Here is a 23,922-nt window from a genome sequence, read left to right as displayed (position 1 = left end):
AACTCTCCAAATCTTATCCCCTAAATATTTTGAAATACATAATAACTTGTTATAATTGCCCTACTGTGCTATCAAACACTACAGCTTATTCCTTCTATCTAACTAACTACATTTTTTAACCATTAACAAACCTCCCTTCCTAACCTCCTCCTCCCCACCTTTCTCAGCCTCTAGTAACCACCATTCTCCTCTCTACCTCCATGAGATCAACTTTTTAGTTCCCACACATGAGTGAGAATCTGCCATATTTGTCCTTCTGTGCCTGGCTTATTTCACTTTGTATAATGTCCTCCAGTTCCCAAAGGTGGATAACATTCTCAATGTTACCAGGCAGCAGAAAGTGAGGCAATAGGATTAAAATATTACAGCCCACGTCAGACTTTTTTTTCACTACATCATATAATCCAATGTCTTCACTTAGAAATGATTTTAAGTTACTCTTCTCTCTGCCATCTTATTCATTTCTTATCTCCATTTTTGCCACTATTCTACACATGTCTTAAGTGCATAGTCAAAACAACCTCTCTACTCATCACAGATCATGTGTTTGATCTCTGAATGTGTTTGCTTCATTAATGTTGAATAAATTCATGAGCTGCGTGTGTTATTTTGTTATCTGAAAGGATTAGCATTAAATAAGTGTCTTCTGTTGCATTGTATTAATTTCATATGTGCTCACCTGAAAAGGTATGAGCTATGTGTGTTATATTGTTATCTGAAAGGATTAGCATTAAATAAGTGTCTTCTGTTGAGTTGTATTAATTTCGTATGTGCTTACCTGAAAAGGTAGAGTAGATTCTCCCGCTTCTGCAATGAGATCAATTTTTGCGTGGCTCCACTGAGATTCGGAGAATCTGATTATTTTGCCTTGCTTTTGCAAGTTTCCATCTAGAGACGTTCTTGTAAAAACTGAGAGATTTGAATGTTGAGACAAATGATACCAAAACTGCACCTGTTGAAAACATGTTTTCAATGATATAAATATTCCATTGACCTGTCTCTGGTAGTTTTTCCTATAATTTGAAATATTCCTGACCTCAGGTGATCTGCCTGCCTCGGCCTCCCAAAGTGCTGGGATTACAGGCATGAAACACCATCTCTACTAATAATACAAAAAAATTAGCCGGGTGTGGTAGTGCATGCGTGTAATCCCAGCTATTCGGAAGGCTGAGGTAGAAGAATCGCTTGAACCCAGAAGGCGGGGAGGTTGCAGTGAGCTGAGATCACGCCATTGCACTCCAGCCTGGGCAACAAGAGTGAGACTCCATCTCAAAAAACAAAACAAAACAAAACAACAACAACAAACAACAACAACAACAACAACTATATATATATATATATATATATATTCCAAACAAATTCTGTGTTAAATATAATCTTCTCAATTCTCCTTTCCCCCAGATGTGTAACCCAGTCATGGGCAGTACCACTGTTTCCATGGAAGTTTCCAGAATCCTTCTCTCTGGCTTCTTACAAATATGAGAGGTACACGTTGAGACTCAACGTTACAAAATCAAGTATTACTATACAAACTTGATGTTTCAAACAAGAAAAACTTTCCTTAAAAATTATTTTCTTAGGTTAATTTTAAAAACTGTAATTAATACTTTATATCAATTTAGTCTCTGTGGTAGCATTAACAAATAACGGGGAAGCTCACAGGATACTGTTCATCAATAATTGAGCCAAGTAAGACAACATTCTTTGAGGGTAGGGAGGCTTAATCATTTCACTTCCTATTCACCATCAATAATGACACAATCTAAAGGTTTGATGGCTTAACTACATAGTGAAGAGAATAGAGAGGATTATGCCAGGTGCTGATGGCAGTAGCCCTAACATGAAATTGCGTACTGTTATTGATTCAACCAAAATTTACTGACCACTTTCTAAGTACCTGGAGCTGTGTGAGGCAAAAATTAATTCCCTCAATGTTGTCTGGATGATTCATTCTGTAAAATATGCCCACAAAACCTCCATTAAAACAAGTTCAGGTACGCTGCAGTCAAATTTTTTTGCTTCTTCTCATTATCATACAACAGGTCCTAAGGCTGTATGTTTTAAAGAAAAACCCAACATTTAAAGATGAGGTCCCACAAAAGTGGAATACTTCTCTTTAGATTCAGTGACATTTTTTCAGGTTCATTATATTTTAAATTCTTTTTAAAAAATGTTTTCCCATTCATCATTGTGCTTTTATACTGATACATGGACAGATACTAGTGTATATATAGGCAAGCCATGTATTTCACTGTTGGGACCCAATTCCAGTGATGAATGTTGACCAAAAAAAATGTTTTAAATGCTTTTTTTAAAAAAATTGTTCATTTTAAAACACCAAGCATCTATTTGGTACACATTTTTATCAATGTCTACTTAATTGTGACCACCTGATTTAAAAATTCTGACTGTTTATTTCATTTCAGATTTTATTACTGTGCTTACCTTAATTCACACCTTGACAGGTGAGTTAGAAACAAAAATAATAGAAATGTTTAATTAAATTCCATGGAAAGAGAGGATTCATGTTTCTCAACTGCGATTACATTTTAGATCCCTGCTGTAAGTTTCACTATGTCCCAAGCTTGTAAATATGCAAAATAGAGCTTTAAACCTAGTTGTACAAGAGATGTGCATGTCCCATCAGAATTTTGAGCTGTCAAACTGTCACTCAGTACATCACCAGTGTGAAGTTATTTTAATAGTGTATTAAGTATAAATGCCAACGGGATCCATAGTCAATGGGATAAGAGCTCAGAACTTATATTTAATTTACTTTTTTTATAGAATTTGAATTATGCAGACTTAAATTCTTAAGTTATTAAATACCAAGGAATGTTCCATTATCTTTTGAATTTTTGAGGGTGAAATCACTGAACAAAAGTTATTGATACAGCCCACAAATTTTTTTAATTCATTGTTTTCCCTTTTTACTTTTATTTTAGGTTCGGGGTACATGTGAAGATTTGTTACATAGGCAAACACGTGTCACGGGGACTTGTACAGATTATTTCGTCACCCAGGTACTAAGCATTGTACCCAATAGTTATCTTTTCTGCTCCTCTCCCTCCTCCACCCTCCCCCATAAAGTAGACCCCCGTGTCTGTTGTTTCCTTCTTTGTGTTCATTGTTTTTATTATTTAGCTCCCAACTTGTAAGTGAGAACATGCGGTATTTGGTTTCCTTTTCCTGTGTTAGTTTGCTAAGGATAATGGCCTCCAGCTCCATCCATGTTCCCACAAAAGACATGATCTTGTTCTTTTTTTATGGCTGCATATTCCGCAGTACATATGTACCACTCTTTCTTTATCCAATCTGTCATTGATGGGCATCTAGGTTGATTCCATATCCTTGCTATTGTAAATAGCGCTGCAATGACCATTCACATACATGTGAATGTATCTTTATGATAGAATGATGTCTTTTTTTTTTTTTTTTTTTTTTTTTTAGACAGGGTTTCACTCCAGTTGTTCAGGCTGGAGTGCAGTGGCATGATCACGGCTCACTGCAGCCTCAAACTCCTGAGCTCAGGTAATTCTCCCACCTCAGCCTTCTCAGTAATTGGGACTACAGGCTTGCACCACCATACCCAGCTAATTTTTTTTTAAATTTTTAGTAGAGATGAGGGTTTCACCATGTTACCCAGACTGGTCTTAAACTCCTGGACTCAAGCACTCCACCCACCTCAGCTGCCCAAAGTACTGGGATTACAGGCGTGAGCCACTGCACCTGACCTACAGTAGAAAAATTTCTAGTACTGTAGGTATATGTACCCAGTAATGGGATTGCTGGGTGGAATAGTAGCTCTGCTTTTAGCTCTTTGCGGAGTTGCCATACTGCTTTCTGCAATGGTTGAACTAATCTACACTCCTATCAACAGTGTATAAGCATACTTTTTTCTCCACAACCTTGCCAGCATGTTATTTTTTGACATTTTAATAATGGCCATTCTGACTGGTGTGAGATGATATCTCATTGTGGTTTTGATTTGAATTTCTCTAATGATCAATTTTAAGTTATTGATACAAGCTGTGACTTCACATAAGTAGTAACCAAGTATGGAAACTCTGTGCCTCTCAACCTGGTACATGCCAGTAGCAGAACACTAAACCTTAAACTCCAAATCATGAAAAATTTATTATAGTAATTTGTATTTTCTAAGTATTCAGTTAATTGCATTAAAAAAAGAAGAAAGAAATGAGAAGACTGTCAGTAAATGCTTATAAACATTCAGAAATATATAGAGAGAAAGTAACAGAGAGAGAGAGAGAGGAAAGAGAGGAAGAAAGATAATCTATTCTATGTCAAAAAAATGTATAAGGCATTACAGGTCCTTAGGGACCTTTGAGTCTTTTGGAGGAAGAGTGGCAAAAGAAAATGAACATTTAATTATAATGAGCATAACTACAAAATTGTGAAAATAGTGTGGCTGTTAAATTTAAATTAATTAAAATTAAACAAAGTGAAAAATTCATTTTCTCAGTTATGGTTTTGTTTTTGTTGTTGTTGTTGTTCTTGAGACAGAGTTTCACTCTGTTGCCCAGGCTGGAGTGCAGTGGCGTGATCACAGCTCACTGCAGCCTCCACTTCCTGGGTTCAAGTGATTCTCCTGCCTCAGCCTCCAAAGTAGCTGGGACTACAGGCACGTGCCACCACACCCAGCTAATTTTTGTATTTTTAGTAGCGATGGGGTTTTACCATGTTGGCCAGGATGATCTCGATCTCCTGACCTTGTGATCTGCCTGCCTCAGCCTCCCAAAGTGCTGAGATTACAGGCCAGAGCCACTGCGCCCGGCCTCTCAGTTGTTTTAAATGCTCAATAGCTCTATGTAGCTAGTAGCTACTATACTTAACATAGGGAATATTGTCCATCATCCCAGAATGTTACATGAAACAGGTCTGCAAAGCATGTACGTGAAAATTACACCAAACATTCAAATTTTATTTACTACTTGATCATTTTTAAAGGAAATGTTCTTGATGCATGCCTGCTTCATTCAAAACAAGTTAAGTAAAATGTTAATAAAAAGGGCTTGCTTTTATTTTTATTGGGTCTCCACTAAGGCAGATTTTATATATAGTATGACTATTCAAGACTTTGAATCACTGCATTCAAGAGAATTTCATGTGGTTAAAAAAGTTTCCAACAAACAGTTCTTTCTGAATATTGAAGATAAAAATGGAAGCTCCAATTATTTCATTTTTAATTGTATCCTTATGATTTTAAATTATTTCTATTTTTAAAAAATATATATGTATACATTAAATCATATATTTTACTACCAAAGGAAAGAACATCTGGTGATTTACACCAGTTACTGCATATGGATGAGTACCTAAGCTGGAGAGGGGGTGATAGTCTAAGTTCCATTGGCTCTCGTGTCTGTACAGTGCCTCTGGGACCTTGGGCTCTCTGATACTTCAGTCTGGGACACCCAAGATCATGATTCAGAGGTTCAAAATGAATTCTTCCTTATTTTTCTGTTTTCTTTCTTTCTTTTTTTTTTAATTTTGATCATCTCCTGTTGAAACCCTCCTCTTCAAATTTTCTGCCAATTTTCTCAACTTCCCTATGGACTTTGTTCTAATTCCTTCTCAATCTCAGAGCTCCTTGGTCAGATCTTCATGGCCATTCTCGATTTTACTCCAAACCCTCAGCCACCTCTGCCTTCTCTGCTTCACATCAGACCCTTTATGCCTTCCTCAGTCTGCTTATTGCCACACTTGCTGCACCTTTATAAGATCTAGAATACGAAGATACAGAAGGACAAGAATAGCCAAAAAAGCAAAATAAATAAATGGGAGAAAAGAAAAAAAAAAGCTAAGATATCTATAGCTCCTCAAAATTCAGCTGGGAATAAGTATATATTGAAAGAGGGGATCATTCATCACATACATAAACACACAGACACACACACACATCCCTCACCATTACCATAGTGATTTTTATGGCTCCTAGTCAGTTATGCTTTTTCCTGGGCATTCTTTTCCTGAACAAGCTTATGTTGAGGTTTAGAATCTTCAATAAAACAGAATCTGTTTTTCCCGTTTAAATGATTAATCTTTATGTGCTTTGATATACAGATTGGAGAGAGCACCTGCTCGCCCTTTCCTCTGTAGACTGTTGCTTCCTCTAGAATCCATCAGCTATTCTAACATTGATCTTTGGATTAAACACAATGACCAGGGAATAGAGCACAACTGCACCATTGCAGGACATGATCCAAAATTACTTTTTTTCTAAATTGTTCTTTGACTCCAGTTCATTGTCCTACTTTGGGGACATTGTAAGACATGGCCTTTTAAAACTCTTTGAGAGAGATTTGTAGAGTGTTATTATTATACTGGACTCACCCTCTTGTAATTTGCAGCATTTTACACTGAATTGCTGTCAGTATCCCCCACTAAACAACATTTTGTTAGAGCAAGCATGTGTTTAGGTTGTTGTCATTATATTCCCTGCATCGAGGACTGTGATTAACACACAGTAGATAAGCAATATATATGTGTTGAATCGTAGGTATAATGTTTACTTTGGTAATATAGCAAGCACTCGGGAGAAGTCTCAGAAGAACTATTTTCAGTTTTGTTTATTTCTCTTTACTTTCTTGAATCTGAACCACATGTGGCCCTCTCTGCATTGGCAGACTCAAATGTGTAGGCTGGCCCTCATAAACTTTACTTTGGGATCCAACCTATCTCTGGTTTCAACTACCTTTGTCCTGACTTTCTCATTCATATTTGTAAAACAATCTATGAATTATCTTTTAGTGAAGGAATATTAATGTACTTGCAAAACAAGTTGGAGAATTAAAAACAAAAGAAAGATCAATAGATGAACATACAAACTAACTTTGAAAGCAAAAGCTTCATATTATCCATCTTCCTGTATTTAATTGTGAAGTCCTAAAAGTAAGAGATTATGTTACTTACACAGTAACTCAAATATGAAAACTCAGAAAATATTAGTACCCACATTAATCCCCTTCATACTTTACATTTCCTAGTTAATTGTAAACAGTAACAGCATTTCAACAGTAGTAAGATAGAATAGCTTCGGGCTCCCTCGTGTTCTGTTTGTCCTATCTTGTATTTCAAAGAAAAATGCCAATTTTCCACTAGTGGCTGAAAGGACTTTTGAAGCATAAATTAAAGTCCGCATCTTGAACAATGATTAGCTGCAAGAACAATTGTCCATGCTGATGGCATGTGTTGGCCACATATAAAGTACAAGGTAATCCATGCAAAATGGCCCTAAAATCATGCTGTTAGAAATGGCAACTCACGAGAAAGTTCAAGTTGCTTTAAATTCCTTACAAAAAAAGAAAAAATTCTTAACTGTATTAGTCTGCTAGGATTATGTAGGAAAAAAAAACCATATAATTTCAGAAAATGAAGGCTTTAATCATATCAAAGTACCCCACACTGGTTATCTCACTGCTTGACTCTACTACCTTATAATGAAGAATATTGGTTCCATGAAAGCACTATTATTAATACGTTCCAATTCAGAGGATTGGCTAGATTTTCCAGTTACCCAAGAAGGTAAGAATTTGTTTTGTTTGCTTATTCTGTAACTTTTATGTAAGAAAATATCGACCGGGTGCGGTGGCTCACGCCTGTAATCCCAGCACTTTGGGAGGCCAAGGCGGGTGAATCACGAGGTCAGGAGATCGAGACCATCCTGGCTAACATGGTGAAACCCCGACTCTACTAAAAATACAAAAAATTAGCCAGGAGTGGTGGTGGGCACTTGTAGTCCCAGCTACTCAGGAGGCTGAGGCAGGAGCTTGCAGTGAGCCCAGATTGCGCCACTGCACTCCAGCCTGGGTGACAGAGTGAGACTCTGTCTCAGGAAAAAAAAAAAAAAAAAAAGAAGAAAGAAAGAAAAAGAAAATATCACATATTGCCACAAACTTATTTAAAAAATTCATATTATAGTCTTAGAAAAATCCTGAGAACCTTAGCTATGTGTATCTCAGACTATCAATAACATTCTCCTACAGTCTACTCCTACTTCCGAAACTGGAAAGCATTACAAGGTAACTCAAATATCCTTCCTGCTAACTCAAAGACTCCTAAAATTCAAGCACATAGAGAAAAGCGTGAAAAACAAATATCTATTCTGGCAGTCTGCAGTGGCGCCTTGAAACAGTCTCAGTTTTTCAAAAACCAAGGCAAACCATTAAGTCAGTATCCATAGCCTTTAGAGATCGAAGCCTTGGTTTTGAGATAAACTACCAAGCACCCAAAATGTCCATGACAGCATTTTCACTGAGACCCCACCTAAATAACACCCCAACCCCAACTAAGTTACCAATTTAAGCAAAAATTAAGTGTCCTCAAGTGGAAACAATGATAAACTGAAACTCAATCCCAGTGACCACAAATCAATGGCTATCGGGAAGCATACAATGATGGGAAAGGTAGATTACATTTTAAAATCATAAACATGCATATGATTTCTCAGTGACTCTAGGTGAGTCATAGGAATTTCTAATACACTCTTAATATCTTCAAATTTCTGTAAAGCAGGCAGAATTAACACATCATATTCCTTTACATTCAATTTTTTCTATATATCTAACATTTGTGATCTCATCACTTTAATGTATGACCTTGAATTAAATCTAAGTTAGCTTGTACTTTCAAAGAAGAAGTGCTTCTGGAGTTTCCCCTCAAAAAAAAAAAAACACTCTATATCTATCTTTCTCTTTTTCTGTCTATCTTATAGGATTTAATTAAAATAAAGAGGTGGGAATGGGTAAAAGGCATTTGGATAAAATGGAAATGGAGACCAGGCATTTGCTTTAATTCTTATTCTCACAAAGAAATGGGAAGAAAAAAAAACAAAAGAAAGGAAAAGAAAGTATCTTTAGGACTTTAAAAGAAAGTATCTATGGACACCACTATTAAGAACTCAGGGCACTCCCACTTAGACTTATACCAAACTGAAAGTATAATTAGGTTTATACCTCGGAATAATATGTCATTTATCACCAGGAATGCCCAAGTAAACTGCTCTAACACTACACTTACAGGCAATGAATTTACTGTGTGGCACTATTGATCTCTTCATTATTTTCTGATAAGTAAAGACGAAAAAATTAGCTGAAATCCTAAGGGCCGAGAGGCATGTTGGAGCTCTCAAAAGGACTGAAAATAAGACAAGCTGAATACAGACCTCTGATTTAGGTGTTACTTTTATGGAAAGCAAAGGAATTATGTTTACTGAATTAACATTATATTTGGTACATATATACCAATGTTTGGTACAAACATTGTTTACCTACTATGTACCAAATATTTTGCCAGGTGCTTTATTTAATCACATTTTAATCCTTGACATTATTCCATATAATCGTGTATGCTTCCAATGTAAACGCTGACATTTAATCCATACAATCATGTATGTTTCTGGTGTAGACACTGAGTCTCAAAAGGAATATACAATTTGTCTGAGCCACAGTTAGAAAGTGGCAAAAGAGACTTGAACCAAGTCTAACTAGTCCAACCTCTCTAATATGCTGCTGAAATAAAATGGGTATTTCACTCCTTAGTTTGTGTTTGCCTGGCACCAGAGGACTCATTTAAAAAACTCAAATTTCAGTAAATATAATCATTTCCATTTGTCTTTCTTTCAACAAACACTTATTTAACTGACTTTATTTTTCTCAATGTACATTGTTGGCCAAAAATTTTGGCAACGCTTATCCACAGCTTTAGATTATTGAAATGACTGTGTGAAAAGAATATAAAATAACAGAAAGCTTTAATAGCCCTCAAAAGAATGGTGCCAGTTATGTGTTACAAATGGTCTTCTAGAAGGACATAGCATTTTGTGTTGAAATAGCGCATGTAAATCTCTTAATTCATTATTAAAGTGCTAGTAAAACATGGCGGGCATTTACTAGCAGAGTAACCCAAGCTCAGCGATTTACAACCACAGAATGGCCAGTGGAAATTCAGAACAGTTGATTACCTGACATGGGGTAGAGGCAGTGAGCAATTTTGTAAGAACAGGACTTCCAAGCTTGGCCACCCCAGGGGAGCGCTGTGCCTCGAAATAAATAAACGATCCTGCAAAAACAAAGGGAAAGTCATACGGATGCAAGTTCTCTTACACACTTAGCTGTTCTTTGATCCACAATCTTATCCTTGCACATGCTAAACTATCAACTAGATAAAGAAAAGTACATTTTTGACATATTTACTATTATGGTTTGTAGATAACAAATAGCATTTATACCGGTATAACATTAAATACCTAAAATAACATTTAATCAATTAAAACAAGCTCTTGATCCAAATCACCTAAACAAACATTTCTGTTGGCTTCATTTATGTCATAGAGTTTGACATCAAATTAAATGAAGCTTCTAAGCTGACAATTAGATATTCAACACGCCCTTATGAAATACCCACAAGAGCTTTATTTTTTAGTTTCTTCACAAAGTACCGAAGGATATGAGCTTATGGAATGAATTTTAGCTTCTCCCGGGTCTTACGTGTTTGACATTGTTGTCTGTGCTAGAGGGGATTAAAGCTTAATTAAAGATCTAATCTGAACATTAACAAAATCACCACTTTTAGATTTTAACTACGACGGATGTGCTCATGGCAAATGTGCAGGGGATAACATCTCTCAGCAGCTTAAAAGATCACAGGTTCAGAGCTGCTGTCTGGGGTAGTTTCATTGAATATTGAAGACTTACAAGGAAGGCTATACCCAACAATGTCAAGGTCTGATACTGCCCTTTGATAATCACAGTGATAGGCAATTTGGAAAACCAACTATTTTCATTGGAAAATACCGTATTCAGAGAGTGATTTTCCTAGATACAAGTCAATGCCGACTGCACACAAAGGAAAGGATTTAGAATTAGAATGTATTATTTTATAGACTCCATCACATGTTTAACCAAACAACCAAGGATGTGAGTCAGCAGTGTCATCTTTGAGTGGGAAAAATAGAACCCAGTTTATATTGTTTTTAAATCTCAAAACCTACTTGGAAAGATAAAGTTTACTGTCCCCAAATTCCAAATTACAGGTAATGGAAACAGTGCATGCGAGCAAGTTCATTAAATTCTCTATGCTTCACCTAAAAAGGAAAAGAATGGGAAAAGTTGATTTTGAAAAATTCTTCCACCTAAAAATGCTCAGGTTTAGGTAAAATTCAAATGAATATTTTTAAAAAGATGATCAAAATTCTAAAAACAAATGAACCGATATTCAAAGACCTTACTCCTCCAGTCATTCAAAAGAATATACACAATTTCAAACAAGCTGGTTAATGAAGGTGAGAACATGTACACATTAAGACGCCAAAATCTAAATGAAGCAAAAGGCCTGAATAAATCGTTTAGACAAAAAAAGTAACTGAAAAATTAATGAAAAGAAAATCTAGAGAGAAATGTATGGTCCCACATCTGAGTTAAATTTAATTTTCTTTTCTTTTTTTTTTTTTTTTTCCTGAGACAGGGTCTGGCTCTGTCACCTAGGCTAGAGTGCAGTAGCATGATTGTGGCTCACTGCTGCCTGGAACTCCTGGGTTCAAACAATCCTCCAGCTTCAGCCTCCCACTGGGTGTACAGGAGCACACTACCACATACATTTTAAATTTTTTTGTAGGGGCAGAGTCTCAAACTCCTGGCCTCAAGCAATCCTCCTGCCTTGGGCCTTCAAAGTGCTGGGATTTCAGGCATGAGCCACTGCATCTGGCTCCCTATTTAATTTTTAAAAAACAAATATTTGCAACATTATTCGAGAAACCTCAGATCTTAGAAAAATATGGAGAGCTCCCTGATTCATATTAGGTTGCCAGAATATCTTTAATTTTTAATAAAATTGATGAAAATAGGACAAAATTTAAAACTCTAGAGAGCAATCTCACTTGTGAGCATAGGAACAAATATTCTTTTTTTTTTTTTTTTTTTTTTTTTTTTGAGACGGAGTCTTGCTCTTTCGCCCAGGCTGGAGTGCAGTGGCGCGATCTCAGCTCACTGCAAGCTCCGCCTCCTGGGTTCACGCCATTCTCCTGCCTCAGCCTCCCGAGTAGCTGGGACTACAGGCGCCCGCCACCACGCCCGGCTAATTTTTTCTATTTTTAGTAGAGACGGGGTTTCACCGTGTTAGCTAGGATGGTCTCGATCTCCTGACCTCGTGATCCGCCCGCCTCGGCCTCCCAAAGTACTGGGATTACAGGCGTGAGCCACCGCGCCCGGCCAGGAACAAATATTCTAATTAAAATGATGTCGAATAAATTTGAAATTGTTATCCAAAAATAGTGTGTCTTGATTAATCTGAGCCTTCCAAGAATGTAGGTTTGGTTTAATTTAGGAGCTCGGTCTCCATATTCAGTTACAACAACAAATGAAAGTGTCAAGTCATAGAATCCTATCTAAATGTTGAAAAGACTATGAAAAACCAGTGAACAATTTCAAGTCACAAATCTTAATAAAATAAAAGGAAATAATTAAATAAAGACTAGTGAACAACCTCAAAATAAATAGCATTCTAAATGGCAAATGATAAAACAATATTAATTAAAATGGGAAATGACATATTTCTGTCACAACTATCAATTAGAGATAATATTAGGCAATATTTATAATCTTAGACTAATATTATCTTAAAGGTCTGGTGAGTGTAGAAGTCAAGGAAATAAAATATCTAGTAGACATTATAGAAAAAGAGAAGTAAATTTCCCATGTTTTATCAATAATATAATTGTAAAAATAGAAAGCTAAAGTATTCCATTTTTTATAATTATAGTATCATTTAGAAAATTTGGTAAGCTAAATGGAAACAGATATATTACACAATTACTTATCTTATCTTAGCAGTAAGTTTCCAGATACATAAACAGCAAGAAATGTCCAACTCCTGATAGCAAAATTAATTTTTTTAATGTAGGAAGAAATTTAACAGAAAAGGGACACGATTTATATGAAGAACATTATAAACTTTGTGAAAGACTGCAAACTCTCTGGTTAGATGAAAAGAGATAACATGTTTCTAGATGAAAGATAATAGAACTAAAACATGAAGTTACTGACCATTGATTTGGAAGCTAAATGCTATCCTATGATAATTTTAACCAAATATTTAGAAAGTTGACAATATTGCATTAAAATTAACATGTGCAGGTAAGGGGTATAGAGAGTCTAAACTCTGACCACAGGCCCAGGGACTTCTAGGAACACGTCCCTTGATTTATCATTCTATCAGCCTGCTCTAAACAATGAGCCAAGTTAGAGAAATGTGGAATTTACCAGTTTTATTCCTGGTCATGGCAAGGAGTTTACTTCTCGTAATCAGAATTGTTTATTGTAAAACTCTTACACACCCACATACCCCAGAGTGGCTATGTGACCAGCACAATATAAAAATTAAAGGACAGAGTGAATAGTCTCCCTGGGTTAAAGTGTTCACATCTGGCTCGACCTCACCTTCTGCAAAACAGGTACCTTGTTAATGCACTGGCCTAGAAGTAACACCTTACATGTCTTAAGAACGTTAGAGGCCAGTCTCTATAACTTTCACAAATGCAAAAGTTATAAACAAGCATTACCATATAGAATAAAGAAATGAATAATAAATAAAATTACTCCAGCTAGGTTTGGTTCGGGAGTGCAAGAGGGGTTTAATATTTAAAAAATCAATTTACCTTATAGACAAAAAAGATAATCTGACAATCATATCATAATAGATGCTGAAAAATACTGAAAACTTTTAACATACATTCAATTTCTTAATTTTTTTAAAAAGCACACTCTTGAATAGAAGGGAACATTTTTATCTGATAAAGAATACAATTTTTCAGTAAGCATGGCACTTAAGGTTCAACTATTGACAGCTTTTCCTCTGAGAGAGAAATAAGACAAGTCTAGCAGCTACCACCAGTTCTATTCAACACATTCTAGAAATTCTGTCCAGTACATAAAACAACAAAAGGAAGATAGAACTGTTAATATTTAGAAAAAAGGAAGTAAAATTGCCATTATTTGCAGACAAAATAATTGTGATCCTAGAAAATAAAATATATATGTATAAGTTCCTAGCTATGATAAATAAAATTAGCAAGGCCACTGGATACAAGGTCAATATTTTCTATAAAAATGCATTTCTATATGTCAGCAATAATCAAAATCAGAAGTTCTTTAAAAGTAACACAAAAACCTAGGAAAATACTAGCAAAAGATTTTCAAAATCTCTACCCCGAAAGCTGTAAATATTACTTAGTAAAATTAAAGAACCCAAATAAATTGAGACATTGGAAACATTTGAAAAAAATATTTTTCAGTGAAATGCAAATAAATATTACATATGAGAAATCATTGTACACCCATTAATTGGAAATTTTTATAGAGAATTATAATGCCTCTTGCTGGTAGGAAAATAGGGAAAAGTAGTCCCATTTTGTCACTAAAAATTGAAGTACTAAAGTTTTAGGGTTAATGAATCTATAAATGTTTATTGAAAATATAAATACATATCTTGCTTTAAAAATATAGAGGTCTCACTCCTAGTTATTATCTATTGCATAAAATCGAAAGTATCCTACAGGAGGAAATGTGTACAAGAATAAATTTGAAACATCGTCATGATATTGATGTCACTGGATAGGGGAATAGCTAGATACATTATGGTATATCCAAATCAAATAAATTTAGCTAAATTAACAAACATGAATCCAGTATCACAGACTGGATTTTATCTTCTGTGTTAAACGAGCAAAAGAAAAATGTTAGAAAAAAAGCATATTTAGCATGGACTGTCAAATATAGGACAATGGGAATGTAAGATAGTGATAGATCACAGGATAGTGATCTCTGAGAGAGGGGAAACAAATGAGTTAAGTCCTGTAATTCCCACAGCTTACTGCCTAGACAGAGTTTCCAGGTGCCTGTGCAGAGGGGAAACACAGGAGTGTGGTAGTCTCCTCAAGTTGAAACAGACAGAGTCGGTGCTTTGGGGAGACCCACATGGGTAGAATTCATAAGACAGAGTGCCAGCTGCCCCTTTCAGGTACTGGAGCTTTGAAAAGACAGCAAGCTCCCGAGATCTGCAGACAGTCCCCCCTAAATTGCCATGTAAGGACCGATCGTGTGCATGGATTGGAGAAAACTACCTGAGTCTGGGGGTAAAAACACCTGAAATGAATAGCTGGAACATTTCCCGAAGGTCACAGAAAGTCAGGAATGGTAGAGTTCTCTCACCAACCAGAGTGCAAACAAAAACAAAAACAAAAACAGACATAGGCATTGGATAGAGAACTCAAACCAAATAAACACTTATGTCCAGACAAAAACACGTATGCAAATTTAATGGTGTTTTTACTCATATTTGACAATATTTGGAAACAATCTAAGTGTCCTTCAGCTGGTTAGTGGATAAATGAAGTGTGGCTCATCCACACAATGGACCCAACTATTCAGCAGTGAAAAAGGAAGGAATTGTGGCTGAAGCCAGCGACATGGATGAGTCTCAAGTCCTTTATGCTAATTGAAAGAAGGCAGAATCAAAATGCTACATATGATATGATTCCATTTTCAAGACATTCTGGAACAGGCATACACTAGGGCTAGAAATCAGATCATTGGTGTCAGTGGTGGGAGGTGGGAGAATTATTGAGTACATAATGGCACAGAACAAAGTGTTGGGCAGGAATAGAATTGTTTTATATCTTCATTTTTGTGATGGTTACACAATTGTGTATGTATGTCAGAACTCAGTGAACTGTACACTAAAATGGTTGAATTTTACATTTAACCAATACTTTATCATAAAAAATGAAAAAAAATTGATAGTATTTGATGACTTGGAGCAACTGCCATAAGCTATCTTTAGTAAGAAAATAGGGACAATAGTTACAAAATAATATATTTCTTAAAAAACAAACAATCACAGAAACACATATAATTTTGAATATGTATCTATCTACTATATATATATCTGTGTGTGACTATATGAACATAGATAAAAGTGGAACATAATTAACATGAGTTGCCTATTTCGATGGAAATTTAACAGAGTAGGAATAGGAAGGTAGAAACGAAGCAAAAAAGGCAGGAAGGAAATTCGAGGCTTAATTACACACATACACACAAAAACTACATAATATCAACATATCCAGCCTGGTCAACACGGTGAAACCTCCGGCTCTACTAAAAATACAAAAACAAAAAACCAGCTGGGCGTGGTGGTGTGCACCTGTAGTCCCAGCTACTTGGGAGGAAAAGGCAGGAGAATTGCTTGAACCTGGGAGGTGGAGTTTGCAGTGAGCATGGATCACACCATTGCACTCCAGCCTGAGCAACTAAGTGAGACTCTGTCTCAGCTAGTTAGATAGATAGATAGATAGATAGATAGATAGATAGATAGATAGACAGATAGATAGATTTAAAAGCTGCAATCTATATGTTTAAGGCTGTAAGAACAAAATGAACTAGAACTCCACTTTCTTAGATATCGGAACTATTAGGCTGCCTCTGACTCTACCAGAAATTTCCATTTCACTTTCCTTTCCCTTCCTGGTCCTTTTTCATTTTTTTTAATTCTCCTCCTCACTTGCAATTTAAAACCACTACTGATTCTCTTTAAGGTTTGATCATGGTAATCATGGGTAAAGAGATGTTGACTCCGTGATCCAGATATATATATATATATATATATATATATATATATTTTTTTTTTTTTTTTTTTTTTTTTTTTTTTTTAGTTGGCCCTTTCTAAAATGAGAAAGACTGCGTTTTTGTCCCTCACACTCTGGGTGAGACCAGCTGCCCCTAGTTTTATCAGTCATATTGTTATCTTTCACTATTCTTCAACTCACCGGAAAAGAATGGGTCTTTCAACATCTAACACAGGGGCTCTATTAGAATCTTTTTAATGCAAATCATAGTTATGTAGTAATTATAAGATGGCAAAAGACTAAAGGTGAATTACAAACATATTTTCTAATTGTCTTATCTGGTGTTTTTCCTAGTCTTCTTATTAGAATGGACAACAAATATCTATTAATGTTTATGGAGCTCTTACTACATGGAAAAACCTTCACAGGTGTTATTTCATTTAATCCTCATGACAACTCCACAGGGAAGCTACTTTTCTTTTCTCTATTTTCTATCTAATAAAACTGAAGCACCCTAATATTTAGACATGGGTGCAGTGTCAACATCGTGTCGGAACACTGGGCAGCCCGTGCTCTTCCCTAACTGGTTATGGTATGCTCACATCAGACCACCATGACACACTGCCCGCACAGCTTCCCTTTGAGAATCACTGCCTTGGCTTAGGACTTCATCATCTCTCACTCATATTTCTTCAGCACATCCATGTTTTTTTGACTCCAGCCTTTCACCCTCTCCATTCTCCTCATCTCAGACAGAACAGCCCTTTAGAGCAAATTTGATTGGTCACATGCTTTAACATGACTACCTGGGTCACCATCATCCTGCAGACACATTTCCAATTCCTCAGCACTCTCTAGAGTCCCCTTCCTTCCTCTCCTGTTTCATCAGTTCTCTTCTCCCTGTCCAATCACACACGTCTTTCATCCCTAACCACTCCCATCTTTCTGCCCTCTTTGGGGATTCTTCCCTCCAATTAGGACATGATCCCTCCCACCTCTCTTTGGTTCCGTCTTCTCTCAGTAATTCCTTACTTCTGGCTTCCTGACTACTTTTCATTTCCCTTCAGTGCTCAGTTCAGGAGTCATCTCCTTCAACAAGGCATCTCGAATCCATCTGAATCACCTTCCATCCCTCTTAAAGCATCCTTCATAACCTATTGCAATTCCTTGCTTATCTACTTAAGCTACCAGACTGAGACCACCTCAAAGGCAGGGATCGTGGCATCCATCTTTGTGCATCCAGGTATCGTCTATGCTATGTATTTAATAATTGGCTTGAACAGAGAAAAAGAAGTAAAATATTATATGAGTTTAGAGAAAATGTGTTGTTAATACATAGTTCCAATGATTTATAGTCCCCTTTCTATTTTAAACTTTAAACTTAACTTTGTCTGCTACAAAATGTTAAAGAAATGAGTCATGGCACAAAAGCAAAAATTAAGAACTTACCACACTGTTAAACAATTAACTAGGTTTATGGCTGTAGCCAACAGATGGATGGTTGAATTTTCCCACCCCATCCCCTAGCACCCTCACCCACTACCACCAACCCCAATTTCCAATGGCTGTAATTAAAAATATGATCAATACTTATTTTTGGTATAATTCTTTGGAAGTCTGAAAGAAGAAACAAATAGGATAATGTTCAATGAGGTTGAAAGATGATCTATAGTACAAGTACAGTTGTGCTATTGTAAGGTTTGCCAGGTGTGGTGGCTCCCTCTTGTAATCCCAGCACTTTTGGGAGGCTGAGGTGAGAGGATTGCTTGAGGCCAGGAGTTTGAGATCAACCTGGGCAACATGGCGAGACACTCTTTACTTAAAACATATACATTTAAAAAGTAAAGTTAACACGATGCTAACGTATATGGGGAATGACATCCGATGATAAATGTGAACAAAACAAAAGAGAAAAGAGAACAAACCCTTTCTGTTTTATTGGAGTTTCACAGACACTTATTGGAATACCACAGGTAGTTATGGTTCCTCTATTTTAAGATGATATGTAAACACTGGAATGATGGTTAAAAATATATATGTGGAAGAATAAGACTGTTTATTATAAAGCCCGAAGACTGATTAAATTGCATTCAAGTATTTGTAAATTTATTTCACAGATAGTGCTAAATCTCTGTTCTCAGTTCCCAGAAACAAGATTAGACTATTTTTCTTCCTGTTTTGAAAAAATTGGATTGCTCTAAAAAGAAGGCAAGCCTACTGTACTTGATTCTGGGCAACTTGAGAAAATGATCAGAAAACTTTTCCACCTCTTTATGCCTTTAACCCAACTTATAAAAATTGCAACAACAAACATGTTGGTGATTAAAACAATGCTCCTTTCAGGGAACTCAATTACCCGCCAATTATTAACTTGGTCAGGAGGTTTTAAAGCAAGACAAACCAGAGTTCCATGTATACAGTCTACAGAATAGAAATGAAAATACACAGTATCATCATTCCACAACATGCAAGAAAGAAAACTTTTTTTTTTAAAGAGGAAAATGTCCTACCATGATTTATGTTTGCTGTGTGATCAGCTGCAGGAAAGTGGTGCTCTCCATTATTCAATCCTTTCATCAGCTTCCAGTGTGAATCTTCTGTGAGAAATGGCTCCCAACCGCAGAAACCCGACTCAAAGTCACAGGCGAGATGCTTTGCTGTTACACGTAGAAGAGAAAACAGGTGAGGAGAAATGAAGAGCATGCAGGCAAACACTGCTCTACGCTAGCTAATCATCTTAGGAGGCCTGCAAAATTATTCTGCTTGGTAGTGAATATTCTCTAATGATCGGAATCGCTTTCCTTTATCTAGTCACACACAATATCTCAGGTGCTGTGTGAGGCATGACCCTTCCACATGCTTCCATCTGTAAGTCTGGTACATTTCATTCTGGTTGGCCATCTCCATTTTATTTAATGATGCAAGGTGGAACTCCAAAGCTTTTCAGGGAGTAACTAATTTGCTTGCCCAGTATAAACCTGCTGAGATGGTAGTTTAAATGAAAAAAATCCACTGGGAAGGGGGAAGTTTAAATTAATTCTGGACACACAAATAACTTGAGATCAGCATCTCAGTATGCATTTTATTATTCTATCCTAACACTTTCTCAAAAAAAAAAAATACCTAGCCATTTTGGAATTGCAGGTAAATTAGATATTCGGAACTGAGCTGGTGTTATCTTTTGTCTTTTTTTTTTTTTTTTTTTTAAGGCAGAGTCTCGCTCTGAGGCCCAGGCTGGAGTGCAGTGGTGCAATCTTGGCTCACTGCAAGCTCCACCTCCCGGGTTCACGCCATTCTCCTGCCTCAGCCTCCCGAGTAGCTGGGACTACAGGCGCCCACCACAATGCCCGGCTAATTTTTTATATTTTTAGTAGAGATGGGGTTTCACTGTGTTAGCAAGGATGGTCTCGATCTCCTGACCTCGTGTTCCACCCGCCTCAGCCTCCCAAAATGCTGGGATTACAGGCGTGAGCCACCGCACCCGGCCCAACATTTTTTTTTACATGAAAGACATCTGGAGACAGTATCACAGTAAAAATTAATGCATCATACAAGATCCTTGGTTTAAATTTCTTTCATTTGACTATTATACCAACGTCCCCTGTGAAGGTACACAATTCATATTAGCATTTAAAATTGTTTTTAAAGTCCTATAATTTAAAAAACCCCTTTTTCATGGAATTTCCTGAACTATTTTGATTTGAAGATATATCTATCATGCCAACTTTTTTGGAACACAGTGAAGTAGATTCTATATATATATATTTTTTTTCCTATATGAGTTATTGAAATTTTATATATAAATACAAATGTGTATTTTATTGTGGTAAAATATACATGACATAAATGTAACATTTTAACAATTTTTAATGCAAGCTTCTATGGTATTAGGTACATTCCCATTGTTGTACAACCATTACCACCATCCATCTCCAGAACTTTTTCATTCCCAAACTGAATCTCCACCCCCATTAAGCAATACTTTCCATATCCCCTCCCCTCAAACCCTGGCAACCACCATTTTACTATCTGTCTCTATGAGTTTGCCTACTTTAGGTACTTCATATAACTGGGACCAAACAATACGTGTCCTTTTGTCTCTGGCTTATTTCAAGGTTCATCCATGTTGTAGCATGTGTCTGAAAATTAGATCTATTTCATGTATAAACCGTTCAGGGATCCAATGTGTATCTTTGGACATGTTTGGCATGTTGTATTTTAATTATTTTGATAGAGATTTTTAAAACATATTGCATATATATGTATTAATTTTTTAAGCTTTATTGATGTATAAGTGACAAACAAAATTGTAACTAAGGTATGCAATGTAATGTTTTGATATACATATACATAGAGAAAGGATTACCACAGTAAAGCTAATTAGCATCATTTCATCATATAGTTACCTTTTGTGTGTGTGATCAGAACATTTCAGATCTACTCTCAGCAAATTTCAAGTATACAATACAGTGTTATTAACTATAGTCACCAGGCTGTACACTAGACTCCCAGAACTTATTTATCTTGTAAGTGAAAATTTGTATCTTTTGACCAACACCTCCCCATTTCGGCCAGGCCTCAGCCCTGGACAACTGCCATTCTACTCTCTGTTTCTACAAATTCAACTTTTTTAGGTTCCATGTATAAGTGAGATCGTGCTGTATTTGTCTTTCTCTGTCTGGGTTATTTCATTTTGCATAATCCCCTCCAGGCTCATCATTGTCACAAATAGCAAGTTTTTTCTTCATTATTGCTGAATAATATTTCATTGTGAACACATATACATTTTATACACACACACACACACACACACACATACACACACACACCCCCCCCCCCACTTGTTTGATCCATTCTCAGAGACTTCAGTTGTTTTGGCTGGATATTTTGAATAATGCTGCAATGAACATGAGGGTGCAGATATATTTTAATCTTAACTGCCCTCATTTAATACAGGATTATGTTAATAAACATCAAAAATCTATTGTTTGGTTTTAGAGAAATTTTACTCAGAGTTCATCAGTTAAAGTAATATTTTAAGATCATGACAAAGCTTTCTCTTGCATATTTAACCACTACAGCATATGAGCAGACAAGAAAGAATTTCATTGTGCAGCTGGGAAAAATTCTGGATCGTGAAAAGTAAAATATTTTATGAATCCTCCAGAAGTTAATCAGCTCTCTGTGAAATAAGAAAGAAAGCTATGTATGGGAAATGAATGGGGAATATTTCATTTAATGAGAATATATTAGATTCTAACAGGATTATATTAAAAATATTGTGTTAATATACATTACAAATACACATTATAAATATTTTATTAATATTGATGCTCTTAAGGACTAGCAAAGTAAAGAGAGTTTTTGCTTCTACCCTGAGACAACTCTGACTTGTTTGCCTTTAGTTTTTCTCAATTTTTTTAGATGCCATCTGTTTCTTCCCCTAGCTGTCTTCCTTCCTGAAGCCTCCTTGGTACAGTGGTTCTCAAAGTTTCATATGCAGACAAATCACCTGGGACCTTGTTCCATGTAGCTTTTGGTTCCGTAAGGCTGGGCCAGGGCCTGAGGTTCTGCATTTCCACTAAGTTCCCAGGTAATGCTGATGTTCTGGTCCATGGAGTCTGCTGTTGCAGCAAAACCCACAGGCCATTTTTATTAACTGATTTTGAAAAGCCACCGGTCTGGAGGCTATGTTATGCCATATATTAAAATAATACCTAAAAGTAAGAGCAACTTGATAATGAGAGAAGACCTGAGTGAGTCTGCCTTTGGGGAAAAGCACACTGGCTGTGGAATACCAAATGACAATCCTCACGAGTTCATATTTACTCATTCTCCAGAATTTGGTAAGTATTCCTGGTGCTATTCAAACTGCCTGCACAAGCTATACCCTCCTAGAGATTCATTCTAAAGTGCAATAAAAAATATATATAAAGATATTTTTCTTGTGCTTCATGAACATGGAAGAATCATTTATGAAAAATACTTGATATTACAAATTCAAATTTGTAAAACACAAATGTTTTCACATGTGTAAAATGTTTCAATATGGTTTTAAATTTCAAAGGAAAGCCTCTTTTATTTTGTAAAAATATACATATGCACGTGTCTATATGCAAAAATATATTAAATACTTTAGTGCAGCAAATAGTGTAAATTTATATCAATTCTAATAATCCAAATCTATATAATTTCACAGCATAAATAATTGTATATATATTTACATGAAACACTCATTTTGGTATCAAAATACATGAATACACATATATACTGTATGCAATATGGCTACATTTTTATGACATATTCCCTATATCAAGTCAATCTCAATCATGCAAACATGACAGGTTTTCTTTGGACAAATGAGGTTACACTATTTAAAAACTTAAAAGACTAATAAGTAACACTGTTTTTGTTGAGCAACACAATTACCCATTCCTGCATTCACCCAAAGAAAATAGCAGAATATGGCATCAAGAGCTACTGAACTGGAAAAATGTCATATACATAATCAATGAAACTTCAATAAATGAGAAAATATGTCGAAAATCAAATGCTAAACAATTTTTTAAAGGTGAACATAAAGTATGATTTACTACGGGGAAAATAATGGAGGGGAAAAAGCTAAGCTTCCAAATATACAAGTGCCCAGGTGCAGTGGCTCATGCCTGTAATCCCAGCACTTTGGGAGGCTGAGGCCGGTGGATCACCTGAGATCAGGAGTTCAAGACCAGCCTGGCCAACATGATGAAACCTGTCACTACTAAAAATACAAAAATTATCTGGGTGTGGTGGCACATGCTTGTAATCCCAGCTACTCTGGAGGCCGAGACAGGAGAATCACTTGAACCCGGGAAGTGGAGGTTGTAGTGAGCCGAGATCATGCCATTGCACTCCAGCCTGGGTGACAGAGCAAGACTCTGTCTCAAAAAAAAAAAAAATTATATACGTGGAAAGAAAGGAAATATATTTTCCTTCAGTTATTGACATTAAGAATTATAGAAACTGTTAGAAAGAAATATTTCCCCAACAGAAATGAAGCAAATTGTCTGTAAAAAATTTAAATAAAACATAGAAAGAAACTTCACATACATTGGAGTAAATAAATTGCTCTTACATCACTTGTTTTGAACAAAAGAAGAGAGCAGCCCAAAAGCTCCGTTGAGCTCACACTGGTTAGCCGATTACTTGGTTTAAAGCTAGGAGTCTGAAGTATTAACTGGATTGCTGTTGATGAACATGGCAGAAGGGGATTTTAGCCTTACTTTCTCATCTCCTCTCTCCTG

At 36.1% G+C, this 23,922-nt stretch overlaps 1 protein-coding gene across 1 annotated transcript in view; it reads right to left on the bottom strand.

Moving 5' to 3' along the window:
• The window catches only part of LOC129138295 (MAM and LDL-receptor class A domain-containing protein 1-like), a 32,081-nt gene extending 9,512 nt beyond the window's left edge, over positions 1-22,569 (bottom strand). Inside the window, exons 1-4 of the mRNA XM_063803624.1 lie at positions 22,152-22,569; positions 19,150-19,296; positions 9,983-10,080; positions 779-952 (exon numbers count right to left, since the gene is read on the bottom strand). Coding sequence (XP_063659694.1) covers positions 779-952; positions 9,983-10,080; positions 19,150-19,296; positions 22,152-22,215 — 483 coding nt within the window. The 5' untranslated portion in view covers positions 22,216-22,569. The remainder of the gene's footprint in view (positions 1-778; positions 953-9,982; positions 10,081-19,149; positions 19,297-22,151) is intronic.
• Between the last annotated feature and the right edge of the window lie 1,353 nt (positions 22,570-23,922).

This window comes from Pan troglodytes, chromosome 22 (genome assembly GCF_028858775.2).
Source record: "Pan troglodytes isolate AG18354 chromosome 22, NHGRI_mPanTro3-v2.0_pri, whole genome shotgun sequence".
NCBI classification, from domain to species: Eukaryota; Metazoa; Chordata; class Mammalia; order Primates; family Hominidae; genus Pan; species Pan troglodytes.
The sequence above is the reverse complement of the archived record's forward strand: the minus strand, read 5'-3'. Positions and strand labels throughout refer to the sequence as shown.